This window comes from Ambystoma mexicanum, chromosome 6p (genome assembly GCF_040938575.1).
Source record: "Ambystoma mexicanum isolate Mex_15411 chromosome 6p, UKY_AmexF1_1, whole genome shotgun sequence".
Classification (NCBI taxonomy): Eukaryota; Metazoa; Chordata; class Amphibia; order Caudata; family Ambystomatidae; genus Ambystoma; species Ambystoma mexicanum.
In genome coordinates this window covers 693,100,515-693,128,136 of record NC_090935.1, presented here as the reverse complement: position 1 = coordinate 693,128,136, position 27,622 = coordinate 693,100,515, and the positions used below count along the sequence as shown (strand labels likewise).

The 27,622-nt window shown below is 40.0% G+C and overlaps 1 protein-coding gene across 2 annotated transcripts in view; it reads left to right on the top strand.

Annotated features, from left to right (window-relative positions):
- EDIL3 (EGF like repeats and discoidin domains 3) overlaps positions 1 to 27,622 on the top strand; it is a 1,821,558-nt gene that overhangs the window by 754,351 nt on the left and 1,039,585 nt on the right. For both annotated transcript variants that reach the window (XM_069627581.1, XM_069627580.1), the window contains one exon: positions 12,542 to 12,670. In XM_069627581.1, the coding sequence (XP_069483682.1) occupies positions 12,542 to 12,670 (129 nt within the window). The remainder of the gene's footprint in view (positions 1 to 12,541; positions 12,671 to 27,622) is intronic.

Here is a 27,622-nt window from a genome sequence, read left to right as displayed (position 1 = left end):
ATATATGGTTTTCTAAAGTTTGGTGGGATTTTCTCAAGTGGGGGCGAAATTAGAGGGGGGTCTCAACATTTTTAGATGACTTATAACTATGTTGCTATTTGACAAATGTGGACAAATGTTTTGAGAGAGATATAGACCCAACCTTCAATGTTTGTGTAAAGACTGAATGGATTTTGTCAAGTGGGGGCTAAGTTATATGAATATTGTATGTACATACATTTTGACACTTTTGAAAAAATAAAACATGGGCGTATTTAGAGCAAACCCATGTGGAGCATTGGCAAGGACATTAAAGTATGATTTTGCAAATGTCCATTTTTTTTATTTTTTGACAAGTGTCATAATGTAGGTACAAAAAATAGTCATATACCATTGGTGACCGAAGTATAGCCTGTGGCCGTAGGCAGAAGCTGGATTGTCTGGGTCATGGCATAAGGTCATGACGCAGACATTCTGGCTACTGGCCATTACTGTGAGGGACGTAAAATGGTGTTAAAGTGGCCTTGTCCACCTGGGACCGGCTGTGTGGTAAAGTTATTCGAAAGCAGGATAAGTTTGAAATGGAAAAAACATGTGCTTGTGGTAATATGGTTATGGGGTTCTGCAAGCTGCCATAAAAAGGGAAGAGGGGCTCTGTATGGAGCCCTGCCTTCTCTTTCCATGGTGGCCATCTTGGAAAAGCATTGTCCTTCCTACTTTTGGAAGATACATTTATTTTTTAGCACACTGGCTTCTGGCTTTGTGAACCAAGCTTGCTAATGGCCTTTATTTTTATCCCCCATTGCATGGGTTGCAATTGAAGATAATGGTCTGGAGTCCTTGTTATTTATTTATTTATTTGTAACACGCTAAATCCCGCAGACATCAGGGCGCACACAGACACACTTCGCTTCTGCTGATAACTTGGGCTGCCGGGCTGTTATCCCCTGTTGCGGATGAAAAATGGTGTTAAAGTGGCCATGTCCACCTGGGACCGGCTATGTGGTAAAGTTATTGTAGGATATGTTTGAAAGGGAAAAAAAAAATGTGCACGTGGTAATATGGTCATACTGTTCTGCAGGCTGCCATAGAAAGGTAAGAGGACTCTGTACGTCCAAGGCATCCCGCTGTAGGAAGGAAAATCCTTCCTTCCTACTGCGGGATGGTGCAGACGTCCAGCTGTCTAAAGAAAATGTTTTAGCACCCCGGGTTCCCGCTTTGTGCATTTCACTTTGGTATATTAAGCCTTTGATACACTCCCAACAGTGGTAAAGAACTGCCACACCCATGATTCAATCTGGGGCTAGAGGTTGGCACGTCCTCTACCTCATCTGCTTGGTCCTCTTCATTGTCTTTGGAAGTACTGCACTTTTTCTGTTGTGCAGGTCCTCCAGCTGGTGGTGGTGGTGGTGGCTCTTGGGGAGGAGGGAGGTCAATATCTGATGCCATTTTTAAGAGAAATAGCAGTTTTACTAATATTCTTCCAAGTATGTGCTTTGCACTAGATTGTTAATGGATAATGAGTAAGTATAGGTGCAGGAGCTGTGCAAGGGTGCATTTTGAGCTTGAAAGTTCCTAGATCAGTCAGAAAAATGCAGTTCCAAACAGTCTTCCAAGCATGAACCCGATTCCGAAGTGCGGACGCCTTCACAGACACGACATCATGCTGCATGCAAGTGCATGGTCATGTGGCACTGTTCGGAAGGTCTGTTATGGTATCAGACATTTGCGGATGTCGACAGATGCAAAAACCGTGGAGAAAGTTGCAAAAAGTGAATAGAAGAGTTAAAAATGATACTAGAAGGTGGGAAATTACCGAGTTTTAAGGTGAAACATTTTAAATTGGACAGAAGTCTTGCTATATTGGGGTAAGTATGATATTAATAAGTCATAGGAAAATAGCATGCACTGGTAAAAACCCATGAAAGTCAGTGAAAAAACTTTGTTAAAGGGACGTTATGGTTAAGTTGCACTGATAAAAACCTATGAAATTCAATGAAAAAACTTTGTTAAAGGGATGTTATGGTTTCAAGTAAAACCAAAAAACCTCAGAAATTCACGAGTTAAGGTAAGCTAAGCAACCATAACTTGCACCACCACCGTGCACTGCTAAGACTAACACCCAGGACATCAAAGATGACAGCACAAATGTCATTGACACTAGCTAAGCTGGCATGAACACTTATTCTACACATGCAATCAACAATGGATATCCATATACCTTTGAATAAATCATGAAACCCTTTAAATTGCACACATGGGATTACATTGTCTTGCTGTGTTTACTCTTAGGGTGAGGGTTTTGGGGGTTTCGTTCCCCATGATAACCTGCAGACTGGGTCGTTCTGGCCCATCAAGGCGGGAGGATAGAGGAGTGACACATGTTAGTTTTAGGACTGAATATACTTATTTATTAAATTGGTATGCTTACAATAACAATAAAAGTTTTGCATATTGAGACACATACAAAATCAAATACATTTTCTTCATAAAATCTGCTCATGAAATCAAATCATCGCATTATAACACAAACATTTAATTCGATAACTCTTTTAACATAGCTAAAATCATCGCAACAAATGTCACCATATAAAACAATAAGTTCAAATCGTTCCTATGAAGTAGTTTTCTCCATATGTAATCCATATTCCAGTTATACATTGTATTATCATACGCCATAAGATATTTACTACGTAGCTTCTCAATGCTTTCACACTCACATATGATGTAGTATGCCGATTCTAAAATATTTACTCCACAAAGTCTACAGTACCTGAATTATTTCTGGATACCAACTTTGGCACCTAATATTTCCATGACATTGCACATGTTAGAATTAAACATCAAATACCAACAATCGGGATATGCTAATTGATATTTTGGTTTGGTCTCTCTCTCCACCAAATGACCTATAAATACTCTACTATTAGCCTTTGTTGCTAGATTAACTATCCACTGCTCTCTATATAATTCATAGATCAAAATGTTCAACTTTCGTTTGATCTGGGCAGTAGAATAGTATAACTAATAGAAGGTATCATTATTGATCCATTTGTGATATGCCAATCTCCATCTCTGTAGAGTTACAAGGTCATTTTTGTCATCGCCCAATCCATATTGTTCCATAAGCTTCACCATGAAAGTTCCATTAGATAATCTTGTCAATTTAACATACAGCATGGCTGCCATAAATTGCACTCTGTTATTAGCACTAGTCAACTCACATTCTTAAAGAATGTATTGATATGAGGGATTGTTTGGCATTCGCATCAATAGCCTCAACAATTTTGCTTCCTATTTATCTAATTCATTTTCAAGATGTTATCCCCAGATTTCAGCTCTATATATCAAACAGGATACAATTTTAGCAGAGTACAATTTTAATACCATATTAACTGAGAAGTTGCCCTGATCTCCCATAAGTTTATTTAATGCCATGGTAAGGATCATACATTTTCTCTTGGTTTAGCTCCAATGCTTTTTGCAGGTAAGCTTATTGTCAATTATTACCCACAAATATTTATATTTATTTACAACTTCAATCTGCTGTTTATCATTCGTCCATCTTCCATTGTTATTTTTCCTATTCAAGGGTTTAGACTCAAACTTCATTATTTTAGTTGTCCCTACATTGATAACAAGATAATTTATCCTAACAAACTTAGCTAATTCATCCAACTTTGCTTGTAAACCCTTTGGTGTAAAGTCTAATAAAAGAAGATCATCAGCATATCCTAACCATCTCAAAGTGAGATTGCCAATCTTAATATCATTCATTTGGTCATTTACATTTCTTAGAAAATCTGCCAGATATAGATTAAACAGTGTGGCTGCAAGTGTGCAACCTTGCTTAACTCCGCGTAAAGTTGGGATATCTTCTGACATTCTCTCCTCTATATCTAGAGACATTCTGACAGATGTATCCTGATAAAGCAATTGTATCATATATATCAACTCACCAGGAATTCCCCAAAGTTCAAGTTTTGCCCATAATTTCCTTTGTGCAATAGTATCGAAGGCTGCTGAAAAATCACTGTACGCAGCATATCCTAGCAGCCCCCGATTCTTCCATGAGTACTAAAGAGCACTTACCAAAATAGCTATGGTATGGGATGTCAAGGACCCCACTCTAAATCCTGATTGACATTCTGGCAATATCCCGCTGCTTGATAGCCACTGATTAAGTTCAGTTAGCAAGAATTTAGCAAACATTTTTGCAGGGATACCTAACATAGCCAACATCCTGTAATTGGCAGAATCTTTCCAAGCACCTTTTTTATACATGGGAGGTATAATGCTCTTCTTCAATGTTTCTTCAATCCACTGAAAGATAATGTTTAGGCCCTTGGCCCATTTTTCAGGACACTGATGTAGTAGTGCATTACAAGTGCTACCTGGTCTGGCTGCTCTAGACTTTGGTAATTGTTTTATCAAATTAGTTAGAGAGTTCACCGTATAGGTACCCTTCCACTTCATTTCTTTATACTTATAGTCTTTTTCATCACTCCCAAGGGATCATAATGTATTCTTAACATGGTTAGTCCGACTCCTTATTGATATATCTTTATGTCCAGTTCATGAGTTCTCGATGACTACCCCTATATAACACCCCTCTCTTGGAACCCCCCTGACCCCACTGAGCCAAGAAGTAGTTCTGTTTTGCAAGTTTAAATGGTTTATTTGAGAATGTAAACAATATATATATATATATATATATATATCACACTTTATAATAAATTAATAATTAATATCACACTTCAGAACATGAGCAGTTAACAATAATGGGTAATGTTCTACTAAAAAACTGATTTGATTACCCAGGAGTAGTACAAAGGATGAGGTAGCACGCTTGGGAATAGGAACAGAAGAATAAGGTGGTAGAGAAAGCGTTATCTAGTTTCAGATGGATGCAATGTTGAATGAAAATGCAATACAGAAAATACTCAATATGATTTCAACAAAACAATGTAATCAATTTTCTCTGGCAATCCACTCCCCCCTTATGCAATGTAAGGAAATGAAGAGGAGAGCACACAGTTCTTAGAAATGCAATCAAATGTAATTCAGTTCACCCCAGCAAGCTTAGACTACAGAAGTTTGAAACACAGGCAAAATGCTTTGAATATGGTGACAATGCAGTGAAAAATATGCTGAAAATGCTTTTAATTCCCTTCAGGAGGTTCAGGGTGAGGGGTATCTAGTTAATATTAGTTCAGGCTCACTCTAGCAATGATTCAGGGATGGTTCTTAAGAGGCAAACGAAATTTAGCAGTTCAGGCAAAAGCAGCTATCTTTTTACAAGTAAAGAAATCGGGCCAAATCGCAAATCGCTGCAAAATTCGCGAATGCTTGAATCACGATTATGGCAAAGGTATATGGACTAGCAAGTCAGTTCTAGGTTTGCTTGAAAGCTGAGGTTCTAAGCTTTCAGGGGAAAGTTAAATCAAGTTCCTAGCCCAAACGGTTCCAGAGATACGGGCGATTAAATAAAGGTAGTTTTTCGGATTTGAAATTTTAAAAGTTCAAAGCGACAGGTTACAGCTTGCAGCTAGAAAATGACAGGTGACAGTTCTACTTAGGTTAAATAGATTGAATTATATTATATTAAACTAAGGGATATGTTCTGAGTTTTGCTGAGTACTCACAAGAGATTTTGGACAGGAAGGCAACTTTGTCACGGATCCGGTCACTGAGCACAGCACTTCACAGCGATCTGGTCTCCGGTTCCGAGTACAGCTCTGCTTTCTGTGTCACCGGCACTGCTCCTGAATCTTGGGTTCTGCTGGTCTGGTCTAGCACCGGTCCGCACGGCTCCTTGTCCCGCTTTCTCCGGACACAGCGCTGATCTGCACGGCTCCTGGACACTGCTACCGGTCCCGGCAATGTTCTAGGCAGGGAATTCAAACAGCTCGCGCGGCTGTTGATAGTCTGCAAATGATTTTTGGGCCTGCTGACAAATACTTTTGCTTGCAGTGGGCCTTCTTGGTTCAAAGTTCTGTAGTCTCTGTTTAGCTTGGAAGTCTAAGTGTAGGATCTCTGGATGTGAAGTCTTCGGTCAGCATGCTCCGCAGCAAATGGAATTGAATGTCTCTACCTGTCCCAGCAGTCTCTTTTTAGGTGTTTTGAAAGTAGGTGGAGAGGCTAGCTTTCTAGGCCCAACCCCTTCAGAGTTCTGATAGGTTGGAGAATTATTTGCATTCTCACTGGAGAACAGGATTGTGTGTCAAATTACACACAAATCTATATTTGACCTAAAGACATATTTCATAGATACACAGTGGTTTGAAATTACATGCACCCATCACGGATCACATGAGGTATACTCTGTTCAAACTCCGATGTTTCTAAGAGCTCGCATTCAGAACTGGCAACATTTTGCGTTTTTTAACTGGTTTTGCAACATTGGGTTTTCATTAAAAATTATACACATATACACGTCCTGTCCATACATACTCCAGTAAATTCCCATGTCTCTAGCTTAAACACAGAGTCTGTGGTGTCAATAAATAGCAGGGTTTTGCCCCAGAACATCACGCAAATTCACAACGCGTCTTAAAACGTGCACCGAAAAATCACAAGAATTATGGTATCATTTAAATAATTTTGACAAGTCCGCACTGTGAGTGATACATCTTTCTTAGAATCATATTCTGGCCAACAGGGGTGTGTCTTTTCAGGTCACATGGTATAGAAACCAGTTTATCCAGTTTCTGCCAAGCTCAGAGACCCTGTCCCTCCCAGCTTCTGCCAAGAGGAAGCTGTTTTACGGTCCCCCCAATAAACCATCTGCCTGAGTCAAGGCAGGGCTTTGTTCAAAAGGAAGCCATTTACGACCACCCTAATAAACCATCTGCCTGGGCCCTTTCTTTAGTTTCTTGCAATCCCCTGGTAATTCAATCAGAGAGTGTGTGACCTCCTTTTGGCAGGAGCAACAGAATGCAGCCAGGCCTGGGAATGCATTTGTTGGGCAAGCCCCCACTCCTGTCGGGGGTAGCTGTCTGGCAGAATTCCAGTTTCCTTAAACCAGGTTTCAGGTAAAATGTCACTTTTTGTTCCCCAGTTTAAGTCAAGACATGTTTTACATATGCAGCTAGAATGCTGATTCTAAGTTCAAAACTATGACATTTTAACAGTTACAAATTATGTGACACTCAAAAGTAGGTCACTCAGTTAATTCAAACATCTCGATTTTGGTGGTTTTAATCCAGTTTCAGTTAGGCGGCTGACATGCATAGCTCAGCCAGTTTTGTTATGAACATTGTTTTGGGCTCTTCATCTTCCCAGATTTAGTATGCACACATACTTCATTCTACCAGATGTCCGCTGGTGTTCAGTAAGATTTTTGGATGTGTTGCAATGTTTGAAAATAGGCTTTTTGAGCTGGCATTCAGAGAAACAAAAGGTGATTTTAAAGTGGTTTTTTCCTTTGGCACACATTTCACTCATGGCACCCCGGCCCATCCTGCTCGCACTGGTGGGTGGCAAGTTAGGTAACCATTTTGGTGTGCGCACAAACTGCGTGGTTCTCCTGGATTCTGGCGCACATGTGGGCTTTTTGGCCATCTTGGATTTTCTAAGCCCACAGCACCAAATGTTGCAGCATGATAGCTCAAACGTGGGTCAGGACACCCAACACCTCTCTAACACACAAATAGGAAGTGTCCTTTCTTTTTTGTTATTTATAATATCCCACATCATTTGGCTATTTTTATTCTTTGACACATGGGTCAATTAAGCCATATTTATTCTTTTTTCTTTTTCCAATTTTTTTTTTTTTGCCATCTTTTATACTGAATTTTACATCGGTGTGTACTGTCAACAGCATTTACATCATTCTCTTTTATACATTTACGGATATTCAACCTAAGTGTTTTTTTCCGATTGTATTTCTTAGTCAAATTTTTTATGGTATTCCAAATTCCATCTTTCGTACACAGACCTATAACTTTGTTTTATATTTACAAAAGATTTTATTCGCTCAGTCAGTTGTTCAAACTCACATATCATATTGCTCTCTAAATTCATTTCACTAAATTCAATGTTTCGATGACATTTTCCAACAACGGTTTGGCTATATTATTACCTTACTCTATATTCTTGGGATTCTATTTTATTCTGTTCCCTTCAGAGTTTACACCAATATCGCTGTGTTTTTGATATTCATCACCCACTATCGTCTTGATAATCAGCCAAAGATATAGTGGGAGATTATCACTTTCATCCCTGCATCCAACTGCCATATCAAGCACAAACGATTGTGCCCTTTTGTTCACAATCATATAGTCTAAAGTACTCATACACACACCCTGGTCACATTATTCTCACAATCTCCAGGTGTGTTTCCTATCAATACTATTAACTGGAACTTATTTAACAGTGAAACCCAAACCTTGGCCTCCCTATTATTATGGCCTTTGGTAATCGGTTCAGATTTATATTCCTCTGTTGTGACCTCAGACTTGAAATTGATTTTGGCATTGAAGTCACCCACAATAATCAACACATTGTATTACCAATTTCTACGAGAATTTTAGTTATCATGGCTATAATTCATTTACAAAACCGACCGTTGGGTGGATTGTATTTATTGATAAGTACAAATGTATTTATTGTTGACATCGTAAATGTTACAGTCACAGCTAACACCATTGTTGTTGATTCTTATCCCACTCCATGGATGTTTAATGGAAATCAGAAGACCTCCCTTTGGTCTACCTCTAGCTCCTTGTGTTGCATTACTTACATGGTTGTTACACCCATCTATTTCGCATTCATCAATAAGCCAAGTTTCCTGTAGGGCTATAACTCTAAATTTCGTAACATTATTCATTAACCTGTCATCATTGAAAGAATGTGAGTTGCCTCAAGTATTCCCGGAAAGTATTGTATCAGGGACATCAGGAGCGTGCTTCAAAGCGGTATTTAAAAGCTGTAGGTAGCCACTGCCAATATTCATCTAAGATATCTTTATCAATCAGTCGGTCAGGAATCACAACACAAGATTTCTTATTTTTCATATTGATCTCCTGTTTTCTCTTCATCTCCTGAGTATTCCTACTATCTACTTCATTTGTCATTTTCAAATCATACTTATCTTTCAACATACTTATTTCTTTACACATAAGCCTAATTCCTCAAACAGATTACTATAGCTCAGTATGAATTCATGTATCATCAGTTCTCTGCACCATAGATTAGTAATTATTCTAGTGGAACTTACTACTTGGTCCACAATTGTAAAATCATCTGACACTATCATCCTCAATGGAGCAATAGACGCACATATTTGAAGAATACAACTTCTATTAAGCACCAACATCTTAGTCACATCTATTTTTTTCAATTTGCATGGCCCTTATTGTATCACTCATTAAAAACATGTCTTTATTGTTACTGTCCATATTATTTACATTAGCTTTCTCCACTATCCGAGGAATTTCATTAATGTTCTAACTATTCTTTACCAATTTGTTCCCCATCATTTTTTTCTATATGGGCACCTTCTCCTGGCTGACCCAATGTGTTCTCATACTGCTTATGTACATCAGCCAATATTTCATTTGTAGTTGACAAGTTATTTTTCTTTTTCTTACGCCGCTTAATTTTCTTAGATAGGCTCTGCCACTCTTCACTGATTTCACCTGAATGAATCTGAGCTGGATTAATTAGGACATCTCTAATATCAGAGTCATTGGTCGTTTTTTGTGTTTTGACTTTATTTTTACTGCCGTCTTTTACCTGTGGCTCATGTATTACTGCAGTATGGATTCCAACATAATTAGCTTCTTTATACATCGACAAGCTTTTAGGTTCATTGCTCATCTCTTGCTTACTTATTCCTAATTCAGATGTTCCTATCATATTAATATCGGATGTACATTGCACATCCACATGCAGCCATTACTAGTTGCTTTCCTCTTAGTGGTATTGTACATGACTGCTTGTGCATATCCTCTTTTCTTATTATACTTTTTCTGTTTTGTTAGTTTTTTAACATTCCTACTCTCCATATTCTCTTTCACACTACAATTTTTCTTCTTGGTCAGTGGGTGTTCCGAGATAGTATATTCATTATCTCTCACTTTCGACCCACTTAGCTTACTCGGATCCTTGGTTGCTGAGTAAGCATTCACGTTGGCACTAGGTAATTCTAACTCAATGTTTGTACTATTATCAGTATCAGAGCCATACTCATAACACTTGTATCATTTGGACTATTGAATATAAGTGCGTTGGGTTTTTCAGCTAGCGGGGACACTAACAGGTTGTCCGATATGATGTTATCAATTGCCAAGCGAGATTTCCTTATTACTATGCAGGGGAGTTGCTAGGTCTGGAAAAGACTTGGGGCTATGCTGATGTCAGAACTGTTGGGGCTGGGGGCTAGCTAGTCTTTTGGCTGTAGCTCCTGAGATTCTATCCGGGGCTACAACCAAAAGATCAGGGGCTATACCCCCCTTAACCCCTCCCTAGCAACGCCCCTGTTACTATGAATCCAGATGAGGAATCAATTTCAAACCTCTCTCCTGGATTAAGCAGCTCCTCTTTATCGCATTCTTTTTTCTTACTCATTATCTCAGTCTGTATGTTAGTGGTCAGACTCATTTCTTCACCAATACTGGGTAGTGGAGTTCTATAATTTTTCTAACAAAACATTCTATTGTTTGCTTTCATAGTTATCCCGTTCTAATGGTGTAGATTTTAACACTTGTGCAAACAGTTTACTACTCATACAGGGAAAGGCAGACAATAATTCATCCATTATTTCTATCACATTACATTCAGCCTCATTACTATTCATAGTGGGCTCCTCCACTGCTATAGGGTTAGTGTCAGTGTTCTCAATTTTACTAAAAAAGGAGGTCATTTTCAATAACCCGGGATGTGTAATTATCTTTCTTTTACATGCTCGGCTAGCCCTTCCATTGTGCACGTTCTTAGTAACACTGCTCTCCCTGTGAACAACCTTATGTATAGCTGGGTCACATATTCCTATTTGGAGATTTCTAGTAGATCGTAATTCCATTAAGTTGGTTACTACAATAAATTATCCAACCTTTTCTTCACACTTACCAATCACTTTACACAGTACCCAGTTAATTAAAAATGGCTAAAATCACTATTAGAATTAAAATTATATCTAAAACTAAGCAGAAATTCTTACCACACACAGCACACCGCAAACAATGAACAGTCCACTTTCTTGCACTTGCTGGTGCGCATGCTGGTGCGCTGTCTTGTGGGTATTTCTGCAGTTCCGAGGGGAAGGCATAGGGGGAATCACCTTCACGTGTCCAATCACAGGACCTTGTTCTCATGAGTCATCAAACACAGTCTGTGTTGCACGAAACACCGTCCTCCTGTTCTCTTTCTCTCAGCGTACTAATCCACTCGTAATCAGCATGCAAACAGGCAAGCGGGTCAGCCAGTCAACAGTCCGCTTTCTTGCACTTCCTGGTGCGTGACAGAATATACTATGACAGGGATCTGGGTTTATTGGGGGCACTCCGGAGTGAGCTGCACAGCGGGGTCAAACTTTTGCTACATCAAGAGAATACCTTTGGAGGGCATAGGGTTGCACACGCAGTCATTTTCCAACAGTAAGGGTGAGGGGTACCGTAGCAGGTTTGTGGAGATGGATGGGTTAGGCCGGTTCACACATAGGGCAGTGATCTCAGAAGAAGAGAGAGAAGATACTTGGTGTTATTTGTTGCAATTATCCCTGGCACATCCGTGAGAAAGGTATTTGTGAAGTGCAGACAGAGGAAGAAAAGGTGTGGGGCATGAGTGCTTGTGGTGCGCGGCTCTGCAGAGGGGAGAGGTGGCTTTTGTAGTATGGAGTGCATCTTAGTCCAAAAATGGAGTCAGGGCACACAAAATGGAGTCCAAGTGTGTCTTGCAATAGTCCCACCTCTGCTCCAATCGAAGCCTTATTTTGCATAGCAGCAGAAGGGCGATGGAGGTGTCCCCACTTGTGCAAGAGCAAGCAGTTCATTTTGTGTAGAATGCATGGGGGGGCTAGTTCACCCCTTCCTTCCCTACACTGATCAAATTCCCTCAAGCGATTTTTGCTGTGTGCTGCACAGCATTTTTTATGTTTCTCTTTGGGGAAATGAATGGGAGTGTGGCAGTAGCCGTGTACAGGGTTTATTTTCTTTTTTCATCAGTTTTTCATTTACTACCAAATCTTTCCCAAAATGTCCAGTCAGTGGGGCCTGGGCTTGTGCATGTGCATTTCTCCTCTTATCTATATTGGCAGAGAAAGTAACGATTCTCTCTTGTGCTGTCTGGCAGCTAAGCTTTATTGTTAATAAGGTGGGAACAATTAACAAAAGAAATACGAGGGCGCTGCTTCTCATGGTTTCTTTTGAAATTCGTTGAGAAGCTGATGCTGAATGTCTTGTATACTAGTTTGACCGTAGACAATTAAGTTAACACATTTAAAATGCATTTTGCAATTATGGATTATATAACAATAGCTTTTATAGAAAATGTCGAACAACAGTGTGAAATGTATTCTGCATACTAAAGTCTCTCTTTTGTTGTTATTAATGTTTAACAGGGCCCTGTCAGCCAAACCCATGCCATAATGGAGGAATGTGTGAAATTAGTGAAGCATTTCGAGGAGACACGTTCATTGGATATGTTTGTAAATGTGAAGCAGGTTACAATGGAGTCCATTGCCAACACAGTAAGTTCACAAGCATGTTTCCATTTGAGACTGTTGAAATGTTTTTTGCTTATAGACTTTTTAGACCATATCATGCCATATAATAAAACATAAATAATGACTTTAGAGGCTGCCACTATGCTGGAAAATGTGATCTACAGTATTAAACCAAATAATGCATGGCTTTAATATGAACATGACTACGAGGAGCCAGATTAGAGAAACCTTGCACCAATGAACAATGCAATTGTGCATGGTATTAGCAGTAGGGCAAAGTTTGCGCTAGTGCACACATATTGAGCCCATATTAGGAAGTCTTGCTCCTTGAAAAGTGCAATTTTGCATGGTATTAGTGGTAGTGCAAGGTTTGTCCTTGGATAGAAAGCAACACATTTCAATGTATTTTGTGGACCTTTGCAAACGTTGCCCTCATGTTAATACAGAATTGTATTAGCACTAGGGCAAACATTGTCCTGGTACAAAAATGCTTTGAAGCTACAGTAGGGCAATTGTTGCATAATACTAATACCATGCAAAATTGCACTTGTCATGGTGTGAAGGTGTTCTGATATGGCCCCAAAGTGTTTGCTCTAGTGTTAATATTGTGTAAAATTGAACTTGATCCAGTGCAACGTTTCTGTAATCTGGCCCAATAATGTAATTCAGTTCATCCTCCACAGGACGGTCTAGGCCTGATTCACAAAGGGGTTTTCAATGGGTGTTTTCATTTTCAAAAATAATGTTGCAAAAATGTCAATGACTCTTAAATCTATTTACGATTTTAATAAACTAATTGTGCAAATGGTGTCACATAAGAATATAAGGCTACTATCCTTAGTTATTCTGAAACTTTGTTTCTTTTTATTGGTAAGAGAAGTATAACCCATATGTTTGCAGATTTACCTAAATTGATTTGTGCTTTTTGTTTTTACTAGTTTTAAGTGGCAAGACAACGTGGGGAGAGTGTGTTTATGATAATAGTACACGGTATATATTTTGCGTTACACTTGTGTATTTTATTAAAATATAATTTTAATCAATGTTGTAGTTCATGGTTTCTCTGCTGAAGTATTTGTAAAAGGAATGTTTATATAACATTTTTCTCTGCTAATCTTATCTCAATTATAGTGATTGCTAGTAAAAAACTGCAATACTGCACTTTGTGAAAGACTTCTACATATTGCAATGTATTCCATTATCTTGTACAGTTGTTGTACATAATGGTGTTCCTTGGTCCTTTAATTTTACAATGTAGAAATGATTAGTGTTTATTGTAACATTCTGCATCGTGTGTATGTACATTTTAGCATTGTCTGGAAGAAATATTGAGTTTTATAATGTGCTCAGTAGCAAACAAAATGTTCATCAACGTATGTAAATATACTACATAATGATATAAACGTTTGCAGTCAGTATTTGGAAAATACAACAACAAATTGAAATATATATATATATATATATATATATATATATATATATAGCTAGTGTTTTTGTACAAATGTGTATGGGCAAGGAATCTCTTTTGACAATTGATGGGATAGCAAAATTGGGCGTAACATAACAGTACAATTCATACTCCATGGAAGATGTCAATTTTCCTAAATCAGACTAATGTACTTAATACAATTCTGATGACATTCTAAATCCAGACTGATTATGTATATTCAATTCTTTCAGTTCAATTAAGTGTTGAGAACAGCATATACGATCATAGAAAATAGGGAAATGGGAGAAACCGAAATTGGTGAAGCTGTTACAAGACAATATTCGGTAGCATTAATTTGAAATTAGAATAAACCAATAACAACAAACATGATCCAGAGCAACCATGATTTAAAGCAAGCAAAAACAATATAATATTATTGGTAGTTTGTGTTATATTCCATGCAATAATTGTTGATTTGGTACAATTACATTTGTTTTAGATGGCAAATAAAGGTTGGTGCATGAAACAAAATAAGAAATCTAATGTACCAGATGTTGACTTTGTCAGTGTTTTCAGTCTACACTTATACATTTTCAAAAAGTAGCAAACACGGGCATCACAATGTGCATTTCCACATGCACAGCTGCACACTTCCAGGCCAGCAGAGAGCCACTTCAAATTGTCAAGAACTGTGGTCACAAGAGCACCAAGCATTACAATCCTCCTTTCTCAAAGGGAGACTCATGAGGGTCTTCTAAGACCAAGCACAAACAGCATCAAGCACACTGCTCTGCGGTGTCCCGCAAGGCTCTTGCACAGCCATTTTCACCCTCCCCCTCTTCAAGGATTGGAACAGCACGGCATAGCCTACTCCAACTTTGCCGACAACACTAAAGTCCTCCTCCCTCTCACGGGCTCCTACCAACAAGACTCTGTAGCCCTTGACAACATCTATACTGCCATCCAGACCTGGATTTCAGCAAATGGGCTATGTCTAAATGGGGACAAAACAGAGATCCTCATTTTAGGTAACAAAACTGCTTAACAAACTGGACCCCCTATACCAGGCCTTCACAATTGACAAAACACCTATCAAGGTCTCCCCTGCTGTCAAAACTCTGGGGGTCTACTTTGACTATACCTTATCCATGAGCGCCATTGCCTCCTCATCAGCGTTCTCTACCAAAATAATCAATGTGGTAAAGCCCTACTTGTCCAAGACTAACCGACTATCAATAGCCAGAGCCACAGTTGGTGCTAAGCTAGATTATTATAATGCCCTACTCCTTGGCACCTCCAACAAAAACATCCACAGACTACAAGTCACCCAAAATAATGCTCTCAGGGCTGCCCTTAGCATTCCCAAAAGGGAACATCTCACACAAGCTAGGAGGGAAGCACACTGGCTACCAGTCAAGGAACAGATTTTATTCAAAACCTTGGCAATAACACATAAATGCATATCACACACTGCACTGCCTTATTTAACAGCAAAGATCACTCCCCTCTCCTCCTCCAGACCTATTTGGTCACACCATGCAAACATGATGTTTGTCCCCACTTTCAAAAGAGCTAAAGTTGGCGGGGCCAGCTTCCAACATCTAGCACCCAAACACTGGAAAACCTTACCTACACAGCTCTGAAATGAAGCATCCTACACCATCTTTCGAAAGGTTCTTACACTAAACTAAACTGTTTAATTAACATGCACCACTTGTTCCACTGTAACCAAGGAACACACTGTAACCTGTTAACCAAATGAAATACACTCCTGCGATTCTCCTCCCTACTCAAATGTATGTATACAATGTTGTGTTCATGTGACTAAGTAAGCTCTCTGCAACAGTGCCGTGATGCCCATGGGCCAATTGTGCACTTTACAAATGGAAATAAAAAAATAAAAATAAAGGAGCAGATCTCGAGGAGTGGATCTCTGAAATGGACCTTTCACATAAGGAGAGAAAAGAAAATATTTGAGTTTGGCTCATGGAGGCATCGAGCAGGGGAGTAAGTACATCACAGGAAATATTTATACAAAGTGACCATTGTTCCTACAGATTTTCCCGATATATGTTCATTTTCAAGAGGGGAAATGTGTGATTGTGAAAAAAGGAACACGTTTTTTGTACTTTTTTTCTGAATCAGCGTTGCCAATTTGGGTACATAGTTGTGGCTCCCTCCGTGCCCCCCAGCTACTTTTTCATTACCAACTCTTCAGCCACATAATTGTGCATAGAAACATGTAGCTTTAGTGGATGTCTAATTGTCAGTCGCAAACATGCATGTGTGCACACATTGAATAATCTGAATATATGCAGTTGGAGCATCTGCAGACACATTTGCCTTGTGTGAATTGCCCACAGTTTAATAATTCGTACATTACAATTTTTGAGTGCAAATGTATTATCACTCACAATAATGCATTGTGAATCGGGCCCAGTATATTCACCAGCATTCTGCACTGCACTACTATGGATTAAGCAGCAGCTGCATTTAATTGTGGTCTGGTCTACGCGGATTAACACTTTAACCTGTAAACTTCAACAAGAGGCATGCAATGAGCCGACATTAAAGCAATTTACTTGTTCTTCAGCAAAGTTCAATTTCCTGAATTGAATGACAGAATCATGACTGGGAAGTCACTGTCCTCCTCAGAAGCATCCTGTCTGCAATTACAGGCTATGCTCTCATTGATATGAGTGTTTTGTTGTATACAGGTTCTGTTATCTAAAATATGCATTTCTGTATAGTTCTGCTTCGTCTTCGTCCAATATCCATGTCTACAACTAAGACCCCTGCCCCCTGTTGAGAAATAGGCAATATAGAATGAAAGAGGGTAGCATAGAGGATTACAAGATGATAGGAACATCCTTGTTTCTCTTCTGCCGATTGCAATATCGATAACAACACCCGTATTCTGAAAAGAAAGAGCAGACCAGGCAGTGACAGTGGTGGACTGGCTTATACTCAAATATCTAGGTCACCTAACGTACACACCTGACAATTAATTGAAGCAACCACATATCAATCAATCTTCCAAGTATAAAATCGACCGGCCCACTGCTAGATCAGAATTAAGAATAGGGGTGAAGCTCAGGAATGCATGCTCTCTGTGGCGCAGCAATATTTTTTCGCCCCCACACTGATATGGGCATCCAATTTCCTTATTGTGAGATCAACGTTGTGGACCCTGGTGACTTGCTGCCTTGAGTTCTCTGGCAGCCATCTTGAATTCCTTTGCTGTACAGCTGAGACTGGGTGCAGCAGGGGTCTAGTATTCAGTGCTATACTCCCTTTCCAGACATTGGGATATTGCATTGTGGCTAAAGTGCAGCAGCCATCACATCTCAGATTCTTGACAAGATATATGTATCATTTAAGAAAAGATGCAGAGTATTTTTCTGAAGGACAATTTGTTAATTATAGCAGTCAATGTATAATATTAGAACATGGAGATCATTATTGACCAGTCAGCCAATCAGAATGTTTACAGTGCAGTCAATAACTATTGGCATTGACTTAATGTTGAACATTCGATCTTCAAAAGCACACAGGGCAACAACAGTTCCATTCCCAGTTTTTTCAGCAAAATACTTCTTCCGTGGGAGGAACTTTTTTGGTTCATCGTGCTATTTAATGCACAAAAAAGAAAGCTAAAGCATTGGACAATGCTTTTGCTTTCTTATAAAGAAACCGTTTACATTAACACTAGTGCTAACCCTGTTCCAGTTCAAACAAGTTGCAATTAAAATGCTTAACCTATGAAGAGAACCTTCATATTTAAACACTACAAAATAAAACCACAGTCAATCTACTAATTCAGTTTGTCTATTTACTTAACTCATTTCTAAAATAACTTAATGTACTTCACCACTAAAGCTCCAAGTCACGTATTGCTTTGACCACCTTATGCTAATAGCAGTATATACCTCCTGAGAGGCCAATATCACTTGGGATAATGACACTTTTCAAGGTATGTCCTGAGGCATTGTGGCAGGACATTATCCTGTAATAATGACCCATATCTACATCTATAAGGCTACAGTATTGATCTTTTCTCTAGCAGTTACAAGTGGACATTTCACTATCTGCAAATTAAGAGTGTACATTGATTTTAGTGGAATTAAGTTAATAAAGGGCAGCACAAGGAGTATGAATGGGCTCAAGAGTTTCAGGAACAATATTTTGCTTCCACTTCATTTGTATTTATCCCTTTTTGAAGATACTTGTCATGAGTTATTCACTAGTTTCCTCTTTCTTACATCATGGCAACTATTTCACAATGTAATATTCTTATACTGGTTGCAGGGGATCTGAATTCCCAGTGTGTCCCCAATAATCCAGAGGGGCATTGACACAAAGCAAGATCAATAAGTGCAAATGGCAAAAAATGGTGCTCATTTTTTAAAAAAAAGATTGGGACTGAAAGGTCTTGAATGGCACAGTTGAGGGAGACATACCTCCTGCCTATACTGGGTCACGTGGAAACATCAGATCTACATTGGATTACATTGCTGTATCCTCCAGTTTATTTCATTTGTGTGATCAGTTAGTAGTGGGTGATCCAGACCTAAGTGATCACCGTAGGCTTCAGGCCTCCTTACGCTGGAATTCCCAACAAAAAGCAACAGCTTGACATAATAGATTATAGGTAAATAATCAGAAAAACAGAGTCACAAAATATAGATACAACGGTGATCAATTAAACAAAGCACTCACGCATATCACCAAAGCTCTGGGACCAGAGTTTTGGGGAAAGAATTGCCACCCACAATACTTCCACAACTTTCTCTGATCAATAGACCAACCACAAACTACATCCTTCCTAAAACAAGTTTCACAAATACATGTATTTGATGAATAATCTAATAATCTATGAGGAAAAAGCAGGAAATGTGCCGTTCTGTCGCATTAGCAAGGAAAGAAATACCGGACAGCTTCAGCCTATGGAAATAAATAAAACTCATTAATAACTATATACCCCTACATAAAGACAGAGAATCAGTGTTAAGAACACTATCAGACAACTACTCCCGCAATTTCTGGTCCCTGATAAATTCCAAAGGGAATGATCAAGAGGCGATCCAAACGAACTGTGTGTCAGAATCTGTATGGATTAGCTACTTCTCAGAAAAGTACTCGAAATCAGATAAGGGTCCCCCTTTCAACCCTCCAGATTCCTCATGGACATTTGAAATCACAGAGGAGGCAGTCGTTGAGCTAGTCAAAAGATCATCTTCATCAAGAGCAGTAGGACCGAGTGGACTCACCTATCAGGTTTTAAAAAAGTATACAGCAATACAGGCAAAGATTCTGAGCCATTTCTTTCATGAAATCTTGAGGACCAAAACGATCCCACAATCCTGCAAGACCACTTTAATAATATCAATCTATAAAAAGGGTGACTGGAAAGATCCATGAAATTATAGGCCCATTACATTGCTGGACATTGAGAGTAAGATCTTCGCTGGACTACTATTGAAAGAACTGGAGAAATGGGCCAAAATTAAGAACATAATATCAAAACAACAGACTGACTTAAGAAGGGGGCACTCAACGGGCCTTAACGGTATCACTCTGGCAACTATGTGCTATAGAAAAGTAACATCAAAACCACCAAAGATATTTGCAGCCTTTATAGACCTATCTAGTGCCTTCGACCTACTCGATAGAGAGAGACTTTGGCTCAAGCTCACTGCCAAGGATGCCCCAAGGCCAATAATAAACATTCTAACAGCACTCCATAAAAATAACACAGCAGTAGTAAGACTAAACAGCGAAGGTCTACTGTCGGAGGAAATCCAGGTGAAAAGAGGAGTCAGGCATGCATGGTCGCCCCTTTTCTTTTGAACTTTTACATCACCAATTTTGGTCAGGAAGTAAATTCAGCAGCCCTGGCAAGCACGGAAGTGGGGAATGAAGCAATTAAGTGGATCATGTATGCAGATGATACCATGCTCGTCGATAGAACACCAGTAGGTCTCCAAAGGTTGCTGTCCACCCTAGAAATCTATATGAAGAAAAATGATCTAATAGTCAACCCAGATAAATCAAAAACAGTCGTCTTTGGAGGCAGCGGTAATGCAGATCGATTCCCCTGGAAGATAGATGGCCAGCTTATTCCTGTGGTAGACGAAATTGTGTATCTAGGTTAAACATTATATGCCAAACCAAGAAGAGGGCAAATACTATCTGACATCACATGTGTAACGAAACAGTTAACAGCCCAACTGCAAAGAACAGTTGGTCAATACTGTACATTCTCAATGCTTCCAGATCATTCAAACTCTTCTTTATGGACTTGAGGCTAAACCACTATCCTGGACATTGGATTGGGATAAAATAGAAGGGCAAATATGGAAAACATTTCTAAATCTTCCTAAAATCCTGCCAATGTTTTGTCTTCTATTTGAGTTGGGCCTAAAATCTTTAAAATCACAAATGGTCTGGAAAATGCTCTCTATATAGAGATTTATTATAGATCCTTTACAAAACTCACTGTTTGAAGATCTCAAAAAGCATTTGGATCAGCATTTGTCAGTCCTGCTCAACTTAAAAAATCTGGCACAAGAGATTTAAACAATGTGTGACAGCGATGAAGACGTACTAGTGTCAAATCCGATGAAGATAAAAAATAACTAATGGAAACAGCAGATTGGATTAAGACACTAGGGGAAATGAGAGCCTCATTCTCTTCAACCTCTCTATCCAAGTTCGACAAAAAAATGGGTTTTCTCCGAAGATACTTAATAACATTTCCTGATCATAAAATAAGAGAGAATTTCCTCAGAATGTGGCTCAATTTTGTGCACAAAGGAGCTGTTCAAGTTACAAGGGAACAGGAAAAAAGTGGTAAAACGTCATGCATCGGCTGCCGAGAACTAAAACACCAGAAACTGGAGCATTTACTGAGACATTGCCAAGGCACTCTCAATGCCAGGAAAAAACATCTGGGCAAATTCATCTCCGCCTCAGATCTAGAGCAATGCCTCTCCTCATTGATGTTCTGGAACAGACTATTCACTTGCCAAGAAACTGCCTTAGCGATAAATATAGTCAGAGTACTTGTAGATATGCAATTCATTCTGCCAAAATATTGCTAACGCTACATAGATATTGTTATGTGCAAAATTCTTTTAAATTAGAAATAATGATGCAAATTGACATGTTTAATATATGCAAGATCTTTTATTGTTCATCATTTACTTTTTTTTGTGAAAAATCAAAATTTTGGTTATAACACAAATAGAAATAGAGCGAATGACATTTCAGGCATTCCATTTTTACTGCTGAACTGAGAAGCTGTTCAAACATGTATATAGGGTTTATGGTTAAATATGTTTTAATGTAAGGGTGAGTGTTGTGTAAAAAGGAATCAACACCCAGCCCGGTGTGCACTATTTATTTAGTGTTTCAATCAAGCAACCCTTTTATCTCAGACATATTTCTCTAATAAAGAGGTATGTGGTTATTTCTGTGTTTCCAAAATGCTCTTTGATTTTATGCAAAGCAACCAGGAACCCTCCTTAATAATTTAAGGCACCTTCCCATTTCTTATTCAGGTATCATGATACGTTGACTGCTGTTCTGCCCTGCAGGATTACAAGGATGAGTAGAGGCTAAAATGCCAACTCAGCCCTTGCACATCTATAAACCAAGAGCCAACATAATCATAGAGGTAAAACAGCCAAGAGATATAACTCCTTCACATTTAGTGGTAATGTGTGCTGAGTAATGAGCCAAAGTCTCTCTCTATCGACTAGGTCGAAGGCACTAGATAGGTCTATAAAGGCTGCAAATATCTTTGGTGGTTTTGATGTTACTTTTCTATAGCACATAGTTGCCAGAGTGATACCGTTAAGGACCGTTGAGTGCCCCCTTCTTAAGTCAGTCTGTTGTTTTGATATTATGTTCTTAAGCAGGGTGTGAATGTGATGTAGTAGCAATCCACACAGCAAAGTATAACAGTCCAAAATAAAGGAATGTCCAATCAAGGCTCTATAAACATGTATACTTTAATTAGACACTGCATGTACAATAATACTAACTAGAAAGCAATGTGCCCCCCTCGCCCCACACCTTTGCAGAATAAACCCAGAATATATACAGATAGAATAGACGCATCAGTTTGGACAATGAGATGAGGGGAGAACGGCATTCAAAAGGCCACAATGTTCAAAGTGATATTTTTTCATTTGCAAAAAGGGATAGAAATGATCTAGCCAGTCTCGTTTGCCCAACAATGGACCATGGGGCAGATATCAGTCAAACATCTTCTTCATCTTCTTCAAATGTTTTGGGGTTCGACAGCACTGAACCTGTTTCTTGGCGTTGAGCACAGTGTCTGCTCGGGTCGCAGATGCAGTAGTCACAACAGCGCAGCGGCAAGCTGGAGTTGAGGCAGGGTGGAACAGAAGGGGAGTTGTGGTCTCAAAGCATTTACTTTAGCTGTGCAGATCAAGAATCGACAACAATGAAGCTGGTACCAACATGCGTACGATGGGAAGGGTCGGAGGTCATGGTTAGGGGAACACCATGATAGGGTTTTCCGAATCACAGAAGTGGCATATTTCGGATGGCGACTCGGGCAAGGTAGCAGTACTTCATAGTTTGAGCCGGGGCAACAGTGTGCTTTTGCTGGAGTGGTGCAGCCGCGAATGAGGTATAACAGAGCACAACAGTTCTGAGAACAATGGATGCCAAAGGGCAGCATTAATGGGTCCTGCTGTATTCCACAGCATGGAAGTGGTGTGAGTCATGGTTAGGAGTGTCTTGTCATCATTCTGGCTTCCAGGTGCTGTGAGACACATTCCAGGGTTGCTAGGGCCAATGCCAGTCCATGTCCCAGGCTCCCAAACATTTAGGAGGCTGGCACACTACTTCAGGGGACCTGCAGCCTGGTGTGGTCCTAGGCACAGGTTGGCTGTCAGACAGGCAGGTTTATGGTCCAGCAGTAGTGTTAGGGGACAAAGCTTGCTTCTGCCCTTGGAACACCTGCCTTCACCTCACAACTGGCAAACTTTAGAGAGAACCGCTCTCTCAGCAGGGTCCAATGACATTTCCAGGGTGGTTCAAGATAAGTCCAGATAATTCAAAGAAGTAGTGGGAGTCCCCTTCTTTTATAGGAAAACGTCTCCATGTGAATTGACAAAAGCTAGCCTTCTTTATGGGTACAATCCCTGCTCTTGAAATGTGTTGACTTTACCCTTATGATGTCACACCCAAAGTCCTTCACTCCAGAGGAAGCGGAGGGGACATGAAAGATAAAGGAATGCATAGAGAACCCTCTGAAACTGTGCAGATCTCTCTCTGGCTACCAACCCTTCCCCCTTTCCTTCTCAATAGGATCAACAACCTTTAGAAATGCAGCACACTGGTTTGAGGCCTATCTCTCCATGAATCTGCGTGCCTCTTAGTTTCGGCTCTGAGGCCAGTATCCTTTGGAGGGGCAGTATCCTTTGGAGTGGGTGTACCATGGGGAAAGGTGTTACATGCCCTCACAAAGGAACAAAGAGAGGCACCCCACCAGGGTACCTTTTTGCCAGTAGGGCAGGGTGAAGCCTCTCTGGGGGAATATACATAACCCTTCTTCAGCTGATCTGGCCCCACAGGGCTGGCACATTTGCAAAATCAATTTAATGTGGCTGGAATAACTCCAGGAGATGCTGTCCATCATACCCTAATTCAGGTATGGCTTATATTTACAGTTGCATATCGCCCCAGGGCAACAGCTTATGGATCCCCTGTGGTGGAGAGACTTCAGTATCAGTGCAACTTTCAAGAGTGCACCTGTGGCCTCTGACCCTGCTATGTTGCACTGCTAGAGCAGGTGCTGCAAATCGTGATATCAATGCAGCCAGGCACAAATACACACTAGGCCTTTGAACAACATATGTAAAATGTACTGGAAGTGATCATTAGAAATTAACATTGTAACATTTTAAACATAACCAGTTCACAAAATGAGTACAATTAAATTGATTCGCTTTTTAATGGTTTCTTTTTTTTATTTTTGCTGAGAAAACAACCAGTTTGTCTATCGAAAAGTGCTGGCATCTTGAAAAGTGTTACAGATCACAGCCAATGATTTGTTTTTATCTGCGTGTATCCAGGCAGTGTTTAAATGAGAGAATAACAGATAGGGACAGAAAGAGGGTTATGGTAATAATGAGAGAGAGAGAGACAGACAGAGGGAAAGATGAGAAAACTGATAGCGGGAGTTTGAGTGAGATAGAAAAATAAGGCAAATGGACTGAGTGCATGTGTGTACCAGACTGCTCTGGCACAGAGAAACAGATCAAATAGAGCCCAGAAGACCATACTAAGAGAGGAATAAGTAGAGAGAACAAAAGATAAAGCCACGCCACACTGACACAGAGGCAGATAAACAGACTTTACCAAGAGAGGGAGTATAGGGGGCTTAAAAACACATGCGGACAGCATAAGAGATCAAAGGGAGCACACCTGAAAATGTAACTGTCACCCATAGCAAGAAAGAGAGTGGGAGAAAATGTGTGTAAATGAAATGTTATGTTAAGATTTACTATCCTACATCTACTACCACTGGCTGTGTGATGGGATTGTGGTGACCTCCAGTGTACTCTGTAAGGGTGCAGAAGTCCAAGTCTAAAACAGTGGTGGTATGTTTATTGGGAAATAGTTTTATTGTGGAAAAAAGAAAAGGAAAAACCTAGCTTGTCCTATATAGATGTAGGGTTACCCTACCTCAACCAAAACATTAAGGACTCTGTCAGGATGTCTCATTTAATAATAAGTCCACCATCCTGTGTCCAAACCTATTTCCACCCCTTACACCAATCTAAGGAAAAACTGGGCATCTTCTTGATCCAGAAGTAGTCTTCTCTTGTCCTTGATACAGCACTTTAAAGTTCAGTTTGTAGTGTGAAAACATGAGTGATTCCATAAACAGTTCAAGTATCAATTCCCAAATGTAGTGTTAAGTCTGGTTCACTATCCTGCCAGACTTAAGTATAGAGGTTTTCTTCATAAAACATACTTTCCTTGTATCAGGTGGGGAAAGTCTTTTGCTCTTTGTTTCTTCTACCTACTCAAAACGGTAGCACCAAGTCTGGCACACTATGCTGCCAGACTTGACTATGAAACTCAGAATTCCAGAAAATGTCTTTTTCTCTTTCCCATGGTTCACAGATCCCTCTGGGTTGTTTTGGGATCCCAGACCCACTTTATATTCTCTCAGGCTCTCCCAGACTTAGTCTGGTCCTCGGCCCTTTGAGCATATATTCCATCTATCTAGTATGGATCCCAGACCTGTGTGCTTGAATTTTGTGGAACTTGTGCAACTGCATACGTCTCCCAGACCCTGGTGTGTTCCTTTTGCAGGTTCTGTACCCCAAATTTTCTCACCGTCCAACTGAACATATCTGGTGAACTCTCCTACCACGTACTGTCCAATATGTGATAGTTGATACAGTTTGTTTCAATTTATTATTCTAGGTTTTCTCAGGGTCCCTGACCCGTCAACTTTGGCTTTGCCTCTGTGGTTCACTTGGGTCCCAGACCCATATGTATTGCTTTACCAGCACACTTGGTTTACTTCCACACCATCTTTCTGTGTCTTTATATTTTGGCTGGGGTCCTTGACCTGTATTTTCTCATCTGCTTTAAATGGTATTGGGTGTCTGACCCTCTTTAAGCTCTACTTGCTATGTCCCCAGCCCCTCTCAAAGCCTAAGGCAACACCCGTACCTTGTTTTGGGTTCCTGCTGCATGGCATCCTCCTCAGGCTTCTCTGACTCTCTGGGTGAGCTTCTGCTCCTTCTCTAGCTGTTCCTGTTCTGGTCCACATCTCTGCTCCAGCTTAAGTGAGTCGGGCTCTGTGGCTTCCCTACAGGAGACTCCCAAAGTATTCTGAGTACTTTGCTTCCCTTTGCTTTCTCGTGGCCTGCTGAATCTTGGAAGCACTCTTAGAGATGGTGGTCTCTCCCCAAAGGCATTCTGGTCCTCCGCTTTTTCCTGTGTCTCTCGTCTGTGGCTTCACTCTCAGTTCCCCCATGGTCTTTCTTTTGCTTTGTCCTCCAGATAAGCAATAGGCAGTTTCCAGCAACTAGAATGCTTGTGACGGTTCCCAGATTATTTTGCATTGCTTCATCCTTCCTACTCATCACAGTACTGCACTGATGATAATCAAAGAGTTCAGTGGAACTCTTCTTCATCTCAGTATTTTCCTGGGACTTGGTTTCTTCAATTCTCAAAGATCGATAGAGGTATGGGGGAGCACAGGGTACTGAGAGGGGTGAATGGAAAGAAGGGAACGACATGAGGGAGGGCAAAACCGCATTCTCCCAAGGTGGTCATCACTGGTCCCATGTAGGCTTTCCCTCTCCATGAGATCCACCCGCTCAGTACCACCCCAGGCGAACTATCAGGTAGTGACCTCACCTCGCTGGCCTCATGGAAGCAGTGACAATATGCTGGGATTCGTCAAATACCCTTCCCCTCATGAAGCTGGCTTCTCCATCTGGTAAAGGAAATCGGGACAGGAAATAAACATTACCCTGTTCCTTACCTTTGTGATGTTTAATGCTAAAACAAAAGGATTGCAGATCGAGAAACCAGCCCATGATGTGGGGTATTTGTGTCTTTTCTTAACCATGTGAGGGGCGAGTGCTATGTGATTAAAGTGAACTTTATTCTGGCGAAGTAATATCTTAAATATCCCACTGCCCACTTGATTGCCAGAGCCTCAAGTTGTATGGCTGCGTAGTTTTGTTCCCTAAGAAACTCCTTATTAAAGTTACGGACTTTAAGAATTGGTTCACCAAATAGTATGGTTTTAAAGGTATCAAAACAATGTGGTTCTCCCCATTTTACCTACCAGTCCAAAAAAATCCCTGGATCTTGTTTGGTTTTTGGTGTAGGTGTTTTATTTTCGGCTCTAACCATTTCCCCATTGTCCAATATTTAACATCAGTAAATGTTCTTGTTCCTCCTAATCGTTGGGAAATATGTCCTTGCACATGGTCTGCTCGTAGACTCCCTTTGTGCTTTTCCTCAAACTCTCAAAATAGTATCCTTGGTTCCAAGCCAGTGTCCTCCTATATTTTACAAGGGAAAACAGCTTCTTCATCATGTTTCCACGTTAAGATCTGTGGCTCGTATCTTGGTTGATTGGCATAAGTCGTCGTCCATCTTTTTCTAATGGTCGTACTAAACATTGAATATATACCTCTCATAAGCAAGCTTTTACGTATTTTTTCTACCTTGTGTTTCAGCATATTTACAGTTATTGACCAGTGAGTCACTTCATTCTTCTTTTGTGTTCGTAGGTACTGTATCGTGGAGTACATTTCTCTTAGTGCTTCAGTTCCATCGTCATTCTTAGTATTTTCATATTGTTTCAGCATAAGCTCTTATATCTTCTTTATGACATTGCTTTGCTGTCGTAGGACTTTTTTTTAACACACATCCATTATGTTCATGGCTGCATTTCAACAGTTCTGCAAAGTGCATTCTTCTTGGCATCTTTCCTCCACTATGTCAGCTTGCAGGTACGCTCTGAAGGGTTG